At 43.8% G+C, this 12,510-nt stretch overlaps 1 protein-coding gene across 3 annotated transcripts; it reads left to right on the top strand.

Annotated features, from left to right (window-relative positions):
- The first annotated feature begins 112 nt into the window (after positions 1-112).
- On the top strand, positions 113-10,245 carry gpatch2 (G-patch domain containing 2). Of its 3 annotated transcripts, none has more exons than XM_022243738.2 (10): positions 113-260; positions 1,791-1,868; positions 2,128-3,042; positions 3,694-3,770; positions 4,337-4,504; positions 5,543-5,625; positions 5,918-5,991; positions 6,661-6,786; positions 7,928-8,079; positions 9,324-10,245. In XM_022243738.2, the coding sequence occupies exons 3-10, from the start codon at positions 2,147-2,149 to the stop codon at positions 9,500-9,502; spliced, it is 1,755 nt and encodes a 584-aa protein (XP_022099430.2). In that variant the 5' UTR covers positions 113-260; positions 1,791-1,868; positions 2,128-2,146; the 3' UTR covers positions 9,503-10,245. The 3 variants fall into 3 exon arrangements, with proteins under 3 accessions (XP_022099430.2, XP_022099429.2, XP_022099428.2); XM_022243737.2 differs by having other exon boundaries at positions 1,779-1,868; XM_022243736.2 differs by lacking the exon at positions 1,791-1,868 and having other exon boundaries at positions 114-260.
- The last annotated feature ends 2,265 nt before the right edge of the window (positions 10,246-12,510 follow it).

Genomic DNA, 12,510 nt, shown 5'->3' with positions numbered 1-12,510 from the left:
TGTTAAAATTATGGGGATCACTGGTACCATGGCGAAACTGAGTGAGGAATATGCCGTTAGTATGTTTACCAGTGCAACCTTCTGCGGCACACGTACATGTACATGTACATTATGTTGTATCTGCATGGGAAATGCCTATAATATATACATGTATACAAGGAGGTGGGCGCACGCGAAATCATGCTGTGAAATTTTTCAATTTCAGTGCTCCAGTAGCTCAATTGTCTACACCCTGGAATATCAGAAATGTCATCCAGCCGGTGAGATTCTCTCATCTATATCTCTAACTGATCACACAGGTCTAATTTTGGAAAAAAATGTTGCATCCTGACTCCACTTCGGCAGTTGTGTACAAAGATGGGGAGTGAACTGTGATATGTGAAGAGAATTTTCTAAGCATTTCCCAACAACATCGGTAAATGATTCTCAGTCCAGAATTCGTGTCTTTCCAGCATTTCTGTAAGGACTGACTTTTATTGAGATGATATATGATGAGAAAGGTGGAGTCAGGATGCAACATTATTTCCCTAATTTTAATGATTGTGACTTATGAGCAGCTTTTTAAGAACAAGATTGATTATGTTGATTGGGTCATGTGAGTCGGTCTTTCTTGGCATGTAGCGTCAGTGACTAGCTCTACTAAGTGGAGCGTTAGTATTCCTCTTTTTCGAGTTTGGACGGGATCGTCATACTTACACTCCACGCCTGTACATACAGTAAGGTTGAAACGGTTCTCAAAAATGTCAAAGACTCACCAAAAAATACCTCTGTCACCACCTGCTGGCTTCCGTAAATGGCAACGTCAAATGGTTGGGGCTTCAGTGATGTTTGTGACTTCAAAATCTGTCAAAATCTGACTGTTTTCACTCGACACACGCACAGCACTTTAACTTTTCGTCAGCTGTACCTTTCAAATGCGTGTATCAAGATTTAGAATACGTAATAACTCTATGGGCGAAACATAGTCCTCCCAGAAACACGCATGAGTGGCCTATACGTGGTCTGGGCACACGACTTGTTGATTGTGACGGTTGGGAGTACTACCAATGACTGTTTTCTGGTCAATATGTCATGTGCCCCAACTACATTTGGGCCTCTCCTGTGGTTTGGTTAGGGGACCACGTTCGCCCATAGAGGAAATAGTCATTGGTGGCAGCTCTCGATATTTTGGACAGTGGTGAACAAAAGAAATCTTTCATTCTATTCCCTCGCCCCCAAAAATTCCCCAAGACCAAAGTCCCCCAGGAAACTAAACAAAATTGTGTTCCGTAACCAAACACCCAGCCCAAAAAATGCCCACCCTGTCAACAAAATTGATATTTCTATAAATCCTCAATTTAAGAAAATCATGACTAAACCTTGGTTTTCAGTCCAAAGAAAGTAACATCCACAAGTTTTGAAGAAAAAAAAGTGCATCCCTCGCTCAGAATTTTTCACCAAACCCACACGCCGTGTCAAATTAAAATTCAATATTCACCCTCTACTGTCCACTCCACCAATAGCTGGTTTCCTCCCATTTTTTATGTTACGTGCGTGCATGTAGATCTCATCATGGTGTGCGAGGGACGTGTGATACGGCGTCGCTCCAACTCAATAGGATTGGTGGAAAGTCTGCTTCCTCCGTTCTTACATTTTATTGTTGTTGTTTATTACAAGTCTTTATTCATTAAACTGTACGTACACATCTCACTTTCATAAACTTTTTGAAATCCAATTCATAACAAAACATACGTGCTTTTAAACAAAAAGTTATGCATACTTATATGTATACATGTAAGCTTCACCTACAGTGGATTGGTAATACATGTACATCAAGCAGGACGGCAGCTTTCGCATAAGACGAGGTCCAGATAATACAAGCAAATTGAGTAAGTCCCAAGGCCCTTGTATTAACAAGAGTCAACTGTACACAATAACCAAAAACCTGAGTTCAGTACATTTGGGCAAGAAGCTGAGTAACATTTTGTCAAAGTTTAGGAATTCGTTGAAATGTTCCGAAGAGAACTACTCTGTTGCTGTCAACGTAGGGCAGATTGTAAGTGAAACTTGTTTAAAGTGACTATCAACATTCTTTTAAAAGTGGCAGTTGGAATTTTATCTGATAGAAGATTAACTTGTGTTTTTCAGTGACGTGTTTTAACATGGTATGGAAAAAGCCCTTGCTGCTGCAATAGAAACACGATTATCAACTTTTCGGCGACCAGAAAACGGCCCACAGACATCCACCATGAGCAGCCCCAAGTTCGTCAAGCGCCAGGCCCGCAAGCGACGGGGCCGGAAGCGCCGGATGGACTCCAACCCGGCCTGGGAGCACAACGTCCGGTTCAGCGAGGGGTCGGACACCAGCCTGGACGAGGCCCAGAAGGACTACATGGAGAACGTTGCCGCCCACCAGAGCGACTCAGCCTCGGAGGATACCGTGATGATGCGGCGGCTCTCCTCGCTCAACGTCACTTCCTCCAGCAACCTGTACGGCGAGTCGGACTCCGTCACCGAGAGCCACGTCCTCCCCAAGCAGACCCTGCGGCGCAAGAAGCGGTTCAAGCGCATGGTGGTGGACCCCACCCGTATTCCGCCCGGTGGTTGCCCCCCAGCCAAAATCAAGTTCTCCTGCGGCGCCGACTTCTTGCCAGAGTGTAGCCGGAAGAGACACAAGCTAAAGAGATCCAGAAACAACCCATCAGATAATGCGGAAAACGCGTCCCACATCGACGGGGGGAAATTTGGCTTTGACATTCTCGGTTTCAAATCCAAGAAACGGGGCTGCGCTGGTGGGAGTAAAAATCGGTCGGTCTCTAAGCCGAGCAAATCGGATTCCAGTCCGCAGAGTCCCAGCCAAGTTGATCTTGCCACAAACTCCGACAGCAGTGTCCACCAGAGGGTGTCCACCGAAAGCCCTGTGTCTCTGCCGGACACCTCATCTGGGACTGGACGGAAGCTGTCAGGGAGCGATGCAGCCAGCGAGAAAACGATTGGACGCGAGATGGAATGCACAAGTAACGAGAGTGATGTCACCATGGATGCACTGCCCTCTAAAGACAGGTTGGCACCAACCCGTCATTGCTTCATTACCAGTAGCTGTTTCGATATTCACAGATAAACTTCAAAGAGACACTTATTGCATATTGTGTTTTTGTCTCCAAGCTCTTTTTACCAGCATTTGTTTCTGTTACCCATTATTTCTCAAACCTGCCCATTTAATGTATGTCCAAACACCTAAAGGCACTGTAGCTCACAACCTAAAGAAATGTGTAAAACAATGAAGTAGTGCTCAGTTTTTCTTTGTGAAAAGCAATGGAATCAGTAGTAGGGACTGAAAACCAAAGATCGTCACTACATAGCGGCACAAGATGGAGAACTTCACTGTGAATACACGTAAAATGTTGAAATCACCTGGGCGCCATTTGATCAAGCGATACGCCTGTGCAATGCACACATTAATGCGCAGGTGCCGTGCCTGGCATGCAAACCTGTGTACGCATGTGCGCCTGTGCATTAACGTAAGATCTTTGCTGAAAACCCAATCCACATCCACCTTGATGAGATAAGAACCAAAATATGATCTCTGATAATGGAGAGCTAGATAATTGATACTTTAATTTATCGGAAAATCATGAGACAATGCATTGGAAATGGCTGTACGCATTTGCGAGTGAATGTTGAAACAGACAACTTTTGTTTTCTTGGTCGTAGAAGCAGCTGTGATTCCGATGACAGTCTGACTAGCAGTGACGAGGGGGCATTGTACACCAATGATGAGGGACGTGAGGGTAAGTACGGGCGACTATTAAACACCAGAACTGAGTGGTGTTCTGTTTCCACCTGTTTAACTTGAAAGGGACTCGTTGTCGACAAAATGACCTTTAAGAAAAACTGGGAAAATTACTGTGGGAATTACTTCTAATAGTAAGATGCTCTGGAGAATGATCATCTCACTCCTCATTGTTTCCTTTTTCGGGCATAGTATACTAGAATTTCTCGTGAGAGTCTGTCCCCGTAGCTTGTAATTTTGGCTGGTAAAGTAGGATTTGGGGCTTCCTGGCTGCAGTTCAGTATACGGCCAGTGCATCTGGCTCCATAGTCCTTAATATCCTGCCCTCGTCTACATCACATAGCATTGTACTGAGGTATATTTCTGGTCAGAATGAAGTCTTAGCAAGTGTCCAGAGGGCAGAAGCCCTTTCCAGTCCAACCCAAGCCATCTTGTCATGCATTTATTTACTAGCTGTTCAAGCCAATTGTGATAGAGGCATTCCTTCCCTATCCTTAGTTCCCTTTCACTCGCGCCAGGACACATGACTGGTCACATGATCAATTCCTTTATCTCTTCCCTCAGGTGACGACGAGCAGAGCGATTTCTTCCAGGAGCCTGACGCACTGAGCGGCATCCCCGGTATCATTCCGTGGTGGGAGAAAAAGACTGCATTACGCATGAAGGAGGACGAGAGATTCAGTAACATTTTAAACGGCACGATTCCTCTGCTGTCCAGAAGCGCCCAGAGAAGTAAGTGACTGTGCTAACCATATTCCGCCCCTTGCGGGACCGAGAGAGGATGCACTTTTTTTTTCATAGCAACAGTGAAGCTACTGTGGTGGGAATTGCACTTTGCAGGTTCACAAACGTGCTTCCTTGTTTACGTAATGCTCATCATACCTCGGGAGTCTTATGGACTGTTCCTGATTCCTTGACATGTGCCTCTGCCTGTACAATAATGCAGCGGAAACCCGGCCTCAGGGCGGGATATCATGTAGGCCATGTCGGATCCAGGCTTCCAGAGCTACAGCTAAGTTCATCGCACGCCTCTGCTTATTTGCGATGGAACACAGACGTAGATCTAGCTCTAGACAAACTCGGATCCAGGCGATGATACTTCCTGCCAGCGTGGCTCTTTTCAACCTAGGAGTGTGGTACTTCAGCCCAAGGCAATAATTAGTCTGTAGGCATTCCTGCAAGGAACCTCAAAAAATTTCCACTGGGCTGGGAGCTATTAGCACATTCCTGTGGGTATTGTCAAGGAGAATGAGGAACCATGTCATCATGACTCTGTCCAAGTTATTCGACTATGGCTTGAAATGGCAGGCATGCCCATGAAAGCCTTTGGCTAACGACTTCTGCTCTTTACACAAACACGTGTGATTTTAAGCCATTGTCAAGTTACTTGGAAGCAGAAGCCATTGACTGGTTCCCGTCTTCTATCTTGGAAAACCCTTCCAAACTTACCAATGGATTATTGAAGGATTGGATAGACTCAAAAATTATCTAATCAAAGGAGTTTAGGGATATTGATCCTGCGCTTGAACCGAAGAGGGAGCTATTTTGTTAAAGCAATGAGGGTGTGGAACTGGGGAATAACTTCTCTTCTCCGTGAGGTCACCGATAAAATGGCCCAAGTACTAAGCACGTCACTAGATTGGATATGCACCTTATTTTTGCACACTTGTACCACGTGCAAAGCCCAACCAGGGCCCTCCTTGGAATAATTTTGACCACCCTCGTTTTGAACGCCCTTTCTGAAATCTGAAATTCCCCTTATTATTTCAGATTACCAGTCACGATTGAGGAGTCTTCAGAACGGTGAGGATGGCCAGCTCAGGGGCTGCAGACCAAGAATCCACAAAACCAAGGTAACGAGGGTGATCTTGGACACATTCAGAGCATATTTTTATAAATGCACACAGAAGGGTGCAGACTATTCACGTTCTAAAAACCTGAAACCCTTCTTATTGAGGTTTTGGTTAAACTCAAGCTGTCGCTCAAGCATATGTTGCCGGGAGGATTTTGTCGGCCTATCAAGCCAGTTTTGTGGGAACCAGCTCATGACAGTGAAACCCATCCAAATGTACATGTAAGCCCACACACACACTCGGCTCCATAAAACGTGTAACACTCACTGGTACGTGTATTTTTTCTATACAGAGGCTGAAAAGAACTTCCTTGTCCTCCGTTAATGAGAAGATTGTAGGCTTCCTGAGAAATCCCCACGAAAAAGAGTAAGTTAAAACTGAATTTAATGTTTTTTAGATATAATTTAACTGTAATTTAGAGATTGACCAATTTGTCGATGTTTTTTAGCTTGCAAAGGGAACAAGGCCTCACGTGAAGTAATTTCAAAATTTACTTTTACCTCCATAATTTTTCGGTTCACGCAGTATCTTGTACTAGTTTGATTTAAACTACATGTAGGGCATTAATTTCAGTAACAAACAGCATATGCTACTTAAATGTTTTAAAGCCATGTAGCTTTCCAGTGTAAAAGTGACAATTTCCTTAGGGTGTTTCAGGATGTTTTAGTCTTGATAGCGGGAGGTGGATCTGAGGTTTACCATTTGCTTTCCTGTCTTTTGTAAAAGAATGTAATACCATCTTAACCCATCTTTGAATGAGGCAACTCCTCCAGCGAAAGCTGGGGCCTTCACAGTGAAGAAGACAATGGGGAAATGTTCGGCTATAGAGGTGGGAGGGAAAACCCCAGATACATTCATCCAGGGAAAACCCACAGAATCATTTGGAAACTGAAAAACTTAGTAAACACACCGATTTAGGTGGGATTTGAACCTGGGCTGCCGAGGTGGAAGGCGAGGAAAGAGTCAGTACCCCAAACCTGACCCCCCATAACATGTAACTTTTCGGCATGATTTCTCTTCAAATTTCCCATCTAGGTTGCTTTTTCAGCCCATGAAGAAGAAGGAACGGACGCAGCTAGGCCAGCTAGCTTCCCTGTATTCCTTGGATATGAGAACCGAAGGAGCCCGGTGTAAGAGATCACCCGTCCTCGTCAAAACCAGGTCAGAAAATTAGATCACGCCTGAATCAGGCTTCCTCCCATAATGTTACTGGGTACTTCCGTAATAAGACTTTGCATGGTGGAGTTATCAACGAAGGAAAGGTTTGCAGTACCACTGTGTGACTCTCTCTTTTGGGAAAGAACCAGTGGGTTGAAAGTTGACGTTTCATTATTCATTATTCTTCCAAGTGATGTACCAACGTCATGTACCTGGAAGACTCGGGCACATGAGAAGCAGTTATAGTTTTAGAGGTGGGAGGAAAACCCCAGAGGAATATTCTGGGTAAAACCCACAGAATCAGGTAGGGACTGAAAACCCAATCCACATGTGAACCGAGCCGGGAATCGAACCCGGACCGCAGAGGTGGAAGGCGAGGAAAGAACCACTAAGCCAACCTGACTGCACGGTTGCAGTCAGTATGCTCTGATCATCTTCAACGTCGAGCTTCAACTTACTGTTCTTTTCAGAACCACAAATCTTCCCAAAAGAGATAGTCACATGGCGCTACCACAAATCTACACTCGTAGTTAATGTTCAGTGAATTTTCTTTCCAGAGGGGGTAAAAAAAAATGGGGAATTTCTTTATGCAGCCTTGAAACAGTCCCCAAAGTTAATTCATTCATTTAATTCATTGTTTTTTATTTCAATTTGTTAATATTTCATTGGATCTACCAATGTGTGTGCCCTGGTATTTTAACCAGCATAACATAGACTTAACCCTGTACATGAAGAGTCAAATGCAGAATTACTTTGTGACCCTACTTAAGATCCCCTCAAAATCTCATGCTCATAAGTAATTTTTTGCTCGAGGTTATACCAGAGCAAACTTTCAAAATTTTGACAGAATTCAGATTGTCTTCAGTTTTAAAATAGTATGTGCAGTTAGGGATGTTTTTCCAAATATCGAATCGTGATCGGAGTCATTTGAGGTAATTTTTGCTTCAGCAAAATGTGGATGACTTTGCAAGGATGGATTTGCGGCGGGGGATGTTAATTAAAAATGTAAATGAGCTGCTATGATCTAAGTCTCATTTGCTTTGCTCAATTCTTCTCAATGGCGTCATAAGTTACTTTTGTTGTCCGAATGCGACAAATGGGATTTGAAAGAGCATGTCAATGATTGTTTTTAATATTCCGCCAGAAATTCTACCATGGGGGATCCCAACCTGGAGGAAGCCCTGGGCCTGGTGTCCCTGTCAGTGGACCGCATCAGCCCAGGGAGAAAGTCTCTCTGCCCACAGTTCGTCGATGCCAAGAGGAGGCGGAAAACCCCTCCCCCAACCATCACAGAAGGTAAACAGCAGTCAGCCCGATTTATTCAAGATGCTTCACAATCTACTTGGAGTTAAAGGAGGGTTTTGTGAGACTGAAAAATACGTAGGTTTGGGGATTGTATCCGAGAGCATTTTTGAGAAGAAACTATCACTCCTTGAGGTCAACTGTCCCATGATGCATTTTGAACCAAAAAAGGCCTCTCTTGGTAACCTGTGGTGGTAAACAGCATTTAATTAGTCCTGTGGGTTTTTCATACTACCCAAGTTGGCACCATTCCAGTTGCTTTTTCTGTTTTGTTCGTTAACCATATGCTGCCAGGTTAACTTAAAATGGCCATGCACAAAACATGTGTTTTTCAAGATTTTCCGTTTTCAAATTCTTCAAAAATTAATTGCTTCATTTACTGGACGTTTTCACCCATACGAATGACTCTCTGGTGGTTACTCTAATCTGACAGGCAACACCTATTGACGCCTGTGTGTTTCAGCCAGGCCTGCTGCCTTGTAAAGAGAGCCCAGATTGTGCGGTGTTGCATAAATTTTTTTTTTCTCGAAACTGGAGCAGTTCGCTGCTGGCGTCTTTTTCAATGGGGCCAGATTAGCGTGCAGCGGTATTGTGTTGCTCAGCACTGCAGCGCCGGAGAGCTTTCATCTGTGGTTGTAATTGTTTGTATTGAATGCCATAAATAGTGGTATAGTGTTTCAAAAAAAGGGTGGATTACCTCCGCTATTGATAACTGAAAACATGTTCTTAAAGTCCCAGCAGCTCGGTCTTTTGTTCTGAGTGCGGGTCTTTTGTTACAAGACCCAGCTCCTTTGTCCGATTTCAGGCTCCCCGGCTATGTGTACAAACATAAGGTACCCGATACCGGGTCATGTGGCAAGATGTGGTTAAAATTTCCATGGCAAAAGTAAACCCGGAAATCGGCTGATTAGCAACATGACACAGCAAAATCGCAAAGTATCAATGTTGTTGTAGCAAGCTGCTCTACAAAAGTTTTGCCAAAAAAGTAAATCTTGGAGATAAAAATTTGAGTGAATTCTTAACACAATGTTTGATCGGTCATTGGTATCATTTATTTATGTCACAGGTCAGCTTGCTAGTGGCAGTTGGTTAGATTTAAATCTGTTTCCCCAAGGCCTTATTTTAGGTTTAGTTCTTTAAAAACTGTTTTGTTTTGGTGTTGCTTGCTTGCTTGCTTGGTTTTTTTTCATTGCTTGTAATGAAAGGTTGTTTGATACTCTTTTACTTCTGAAAATAAGGTCAAGTTGGCAGATCAGCTGGCCCGATTCCACAGAGCAACCTCGGCTGTCAGATGCTACAGAGTATGGGCTGGGTCCCCGGCACTGGACTCGGCGCTGATGGCGGGGGAATCCAGGAACCCATTAAGGCCTATGTCCGACCCAAGAACAGAGGCCTGGGCTACTGGAAGCTGAGATAGGCCTGTGAACTGAGACTGTCCGGTGTCCAATCTCCCACCGAGCTGCTCCCAGTTTCAGCCTCCAGAGAGTAGCCAGGTTCTCTGTGTTGGGTTTGCCACATTTGAAGAAGCCCCTGGATCACCGACGCTTTTCTGGCGATGCCATCTCAGGACAGGGGGGTCTTCAATTGCGATGCAGCCCTGCAGGATCAGTCTCTCCGAGCACGGACAGTTGAGGGCGCTCTCGACATAGAGAACTGGGGAGACTGCGCTCACCGGATATTCGTTATTACCTTGTCTGATAGTTCGAAATTGCTGCCTGCAAGCAAAGTGCTACCGCTAAGCTTTCATCGTGAGAAGTGCTTATTATGCACATAACAGTATCGGCGACACCATTTGTAACCAAGGTGTGAGACAACCTTGGTATGGAGTTTCGGACCATTTTTAAACTTCATGCATAAAAAAGAAAATTCAAATCGTAGAGTTAAACAGTATTAGGGGGATAGCTGACTGATCTGCTGAATTTTTTCAAATGTCACTCTGTTGTGGCTGGTACAAATGCGACAGTGTCTTGAGGCGCGTAGTTTAGTGAATGCTTTAAACCAGTCTGCCATGGAGTTTCCTTTATTCTGTGGCTGAGCGCGTCTTTTTAGTGCACTACTTGCCAGCATTTTCAGGAATGTGCTGTTCCATCGTGAGATTATTCAGCAAGGAGGCGTAACCAGATCTCCATCAGTGGATGGTCGCTGTCACTGGGAAAAAAAAGGCACTGTTTCTATCTTCACAATAATCAGTGCCAAGAGCAGAGCAGAATGGACAGTTATGCCTGCTTGAAACAGCTCCGCCGAGGAGAGCACCTCGCCAAATGTACCCAAGCTGTTCCCATCAGCATTGCCCAGGAACTGAGTGGTTGATCCCCCGAGCGACATGAACTTGACAGCAGCCCGTTGAGAACACCCAGCTAAGTTTTTTGGAACCCTCACCGTAAGCATCTTTCTCCCTTTACAAGGGTCCTCAGTATTGTCCCAGGAGAAATTCATATCCTTTTTCATAAAAAAAACCCAGAAAGCCACCAAAAAAAAAAGGTATGTGCGATGCTTTTTATGCTCATTTTATTTTTTTTAAACTGCATATATTTTTGAGATGTACATATTTCAAATGTTCATTGTAAGTGAATTTTAAGCTCCATTAATACGAGTCACTTTACGGCCAAGCACAGAGTAGGTGATCAGTTGTACCAGGGCTAGGCTGCTGAAAATAGTATTTATTTGTCCTTGTAAATGTACATGCCTGGAAATCTTTGAAATGGGTAGTCTTCCTTTGTCTTAGTCGGAAATATTAAATAGTCGTCTACATGAATCAGATGTGCGCCTCGTCGTAGTTATAAACTTGGAGGGAAGAAAAATGCTAAGTCTTGGCAAGAAGTACCTGTACATATGTAGATTTATATCAATTCAGAAATGTGGTCCTCGGCCTAAGAATCAAATAAAAAAAATTAGGCCACATTTGGATTTGTAGGCTATGGCTGGAAATGCATGTACATGTATATATGTATATGGAAAGTGCACAAAGCCGTAGCCGCAGCAACGTAATTCAGATGCGGCCTACAGCCAAACACTTTCAGATCGGTCGTAATCCAGGGACTGAAGGTTTCTGGCATCAGTACTTCTCATGGGACGTGACATCCAATTTGTGTCCATAAAGAATGTGCCAGAGAGGTTTCATACTTGAGCGACATTGTGATGGACTCAGGGCAGTGTTGTAGTCAAGACCACTTACATGTAAGACCGTCACAAGACCAGCACAAGACCAACACAAGACCTCCAGTCTGAATTCAAGCCACAAGCTATTCAAATGAACTGCAACAAAAGGATTCCTTTGTCATTGTTCACCCTGTTACCCTGGTTACTTGTGCATGGTCTTGTGTCTGGTCTTGTGCATGGTCTTGTGCATGGTCTTGTGCATGGTCTTGTGCCTGGTCTTGTGTCTGGTCTTGTGTCTGGTCTTGTGTCCTGTCTTGTGATGGTCTCGTCTGCAACACTGACTCAGGAAAGCACTAGCCAGAGATTTGTTGGGAGTTGCAGCCAGTTTTAGTCCGGTGAAATGCGGACTCTCAGTTGAGGCAAAGTGCAGTTAAATTAATTCTCAGAAATGTCAGGATGCCAACAATTTCTCTCCGTGATCAAAATTAAATATTTGCAGACAATGAAATGCTATAATATTACCATTTTTTTTAATTGGTTATATTTTTCAATACATGCCCTTCCCAGTTAATATCTTATGAAATGAATGGATTTGGAAAAGTACATTGAATGAATACACTTTTTATAGTTGTATTGAATGCTTATGGAATTATAAGATTGATGAAAATCCTAACCATGCTGACGTCACTCAGATTTGGCATCATTGCAGTGTTCCTTCGGGGATAGGGATGGTTGTTTTTCGGGGATAAGGATGGTTGTTTTTCTATGCATTTAGTCAGGGTACACTCCTGTATGTATGTGTACATACATGTCGTATGAATTGTGCACCATTTTAACAGTGAAGAATTGTCGGAAAAAATGCAGGGAAACATCCGAGGATGCGGCTTGTCTCTCCTGAAGTGGAGTGATGATCTTTTGTTGAGGCAAATAGCTTGACTTTTGCACCAGTTTGATAGTTTCTTGCAACTGAGACAAGTCCAGATTGCCTATAAGTCCAGAGATTGGGGTAACCAGTTTTGCACTTATCAAGAATGAGTCCAACCTCTCTTTTTTTTTTCTAAGCCTGAAATGTACATGCAGATACAGCAATGGTGTCCAGAAAGGAGTAAGCAAAACAGGTCAATAACCTCTGGCACATTCACACACTGCCCCTTTTAGTGTAAGGTCAGGTAAGCATGAGCTCTATGCTCAAGCAGTAAATTACAAACAGCCCCCTCTGTTGATACATACTCATTATTGGGACTGGAAAGTGGCCACACTCGAGGCTCATGTCTTGTACTAAGCATCTGGTCCCAATTTCATAGAGCCACAAAGCAGATTTCCGTG

The sequence above is a fragment of the Acanthaster planci genome, linkage group LG01, assembly GCF_054643075.1.
Source record: "Acanthaster planci isolate LZ-2023a linkage group LG01, COTS_SCS, whole genome shotgun sequence".
In the NCBI taxonomy this organism is placed as follows: domain Eukaryota; kingdom Metazoa; phylum Echinodermata; class Asteroidea; order Valvatida; family Acanthasteridae; genus Acanthaster; species Acanthaster planci.
This window is presented reverse-complemented; position numbering and strand designations above follow the sequence as displayed.

Excerpts from the sequence above, each read along its gene's own strand:
- gpatch2 (XM_022243738.2), top strand. The coding sequence starts at position 2,147 with ATGGAAAAAGCCCTTGCTGCTGCAATAGAAACACGATTATCAACTTTT. Across the intron at positions 5,992-6,660 it reads AGAAATCCCCACGAAAAAGA|GTTGCTTTTTCAGCCCATGA; the intron begins GTAAGTTAAAAC and ends TTTCCCATCTAG. Across the intron at positions 6,787-7,927 it reads CCCGTCCTCGTCAAAACCAG|AAATTCTACCATGGGGGATC; the intron begins GTCAGAAAATTA and ends ATATTCCGCCAG.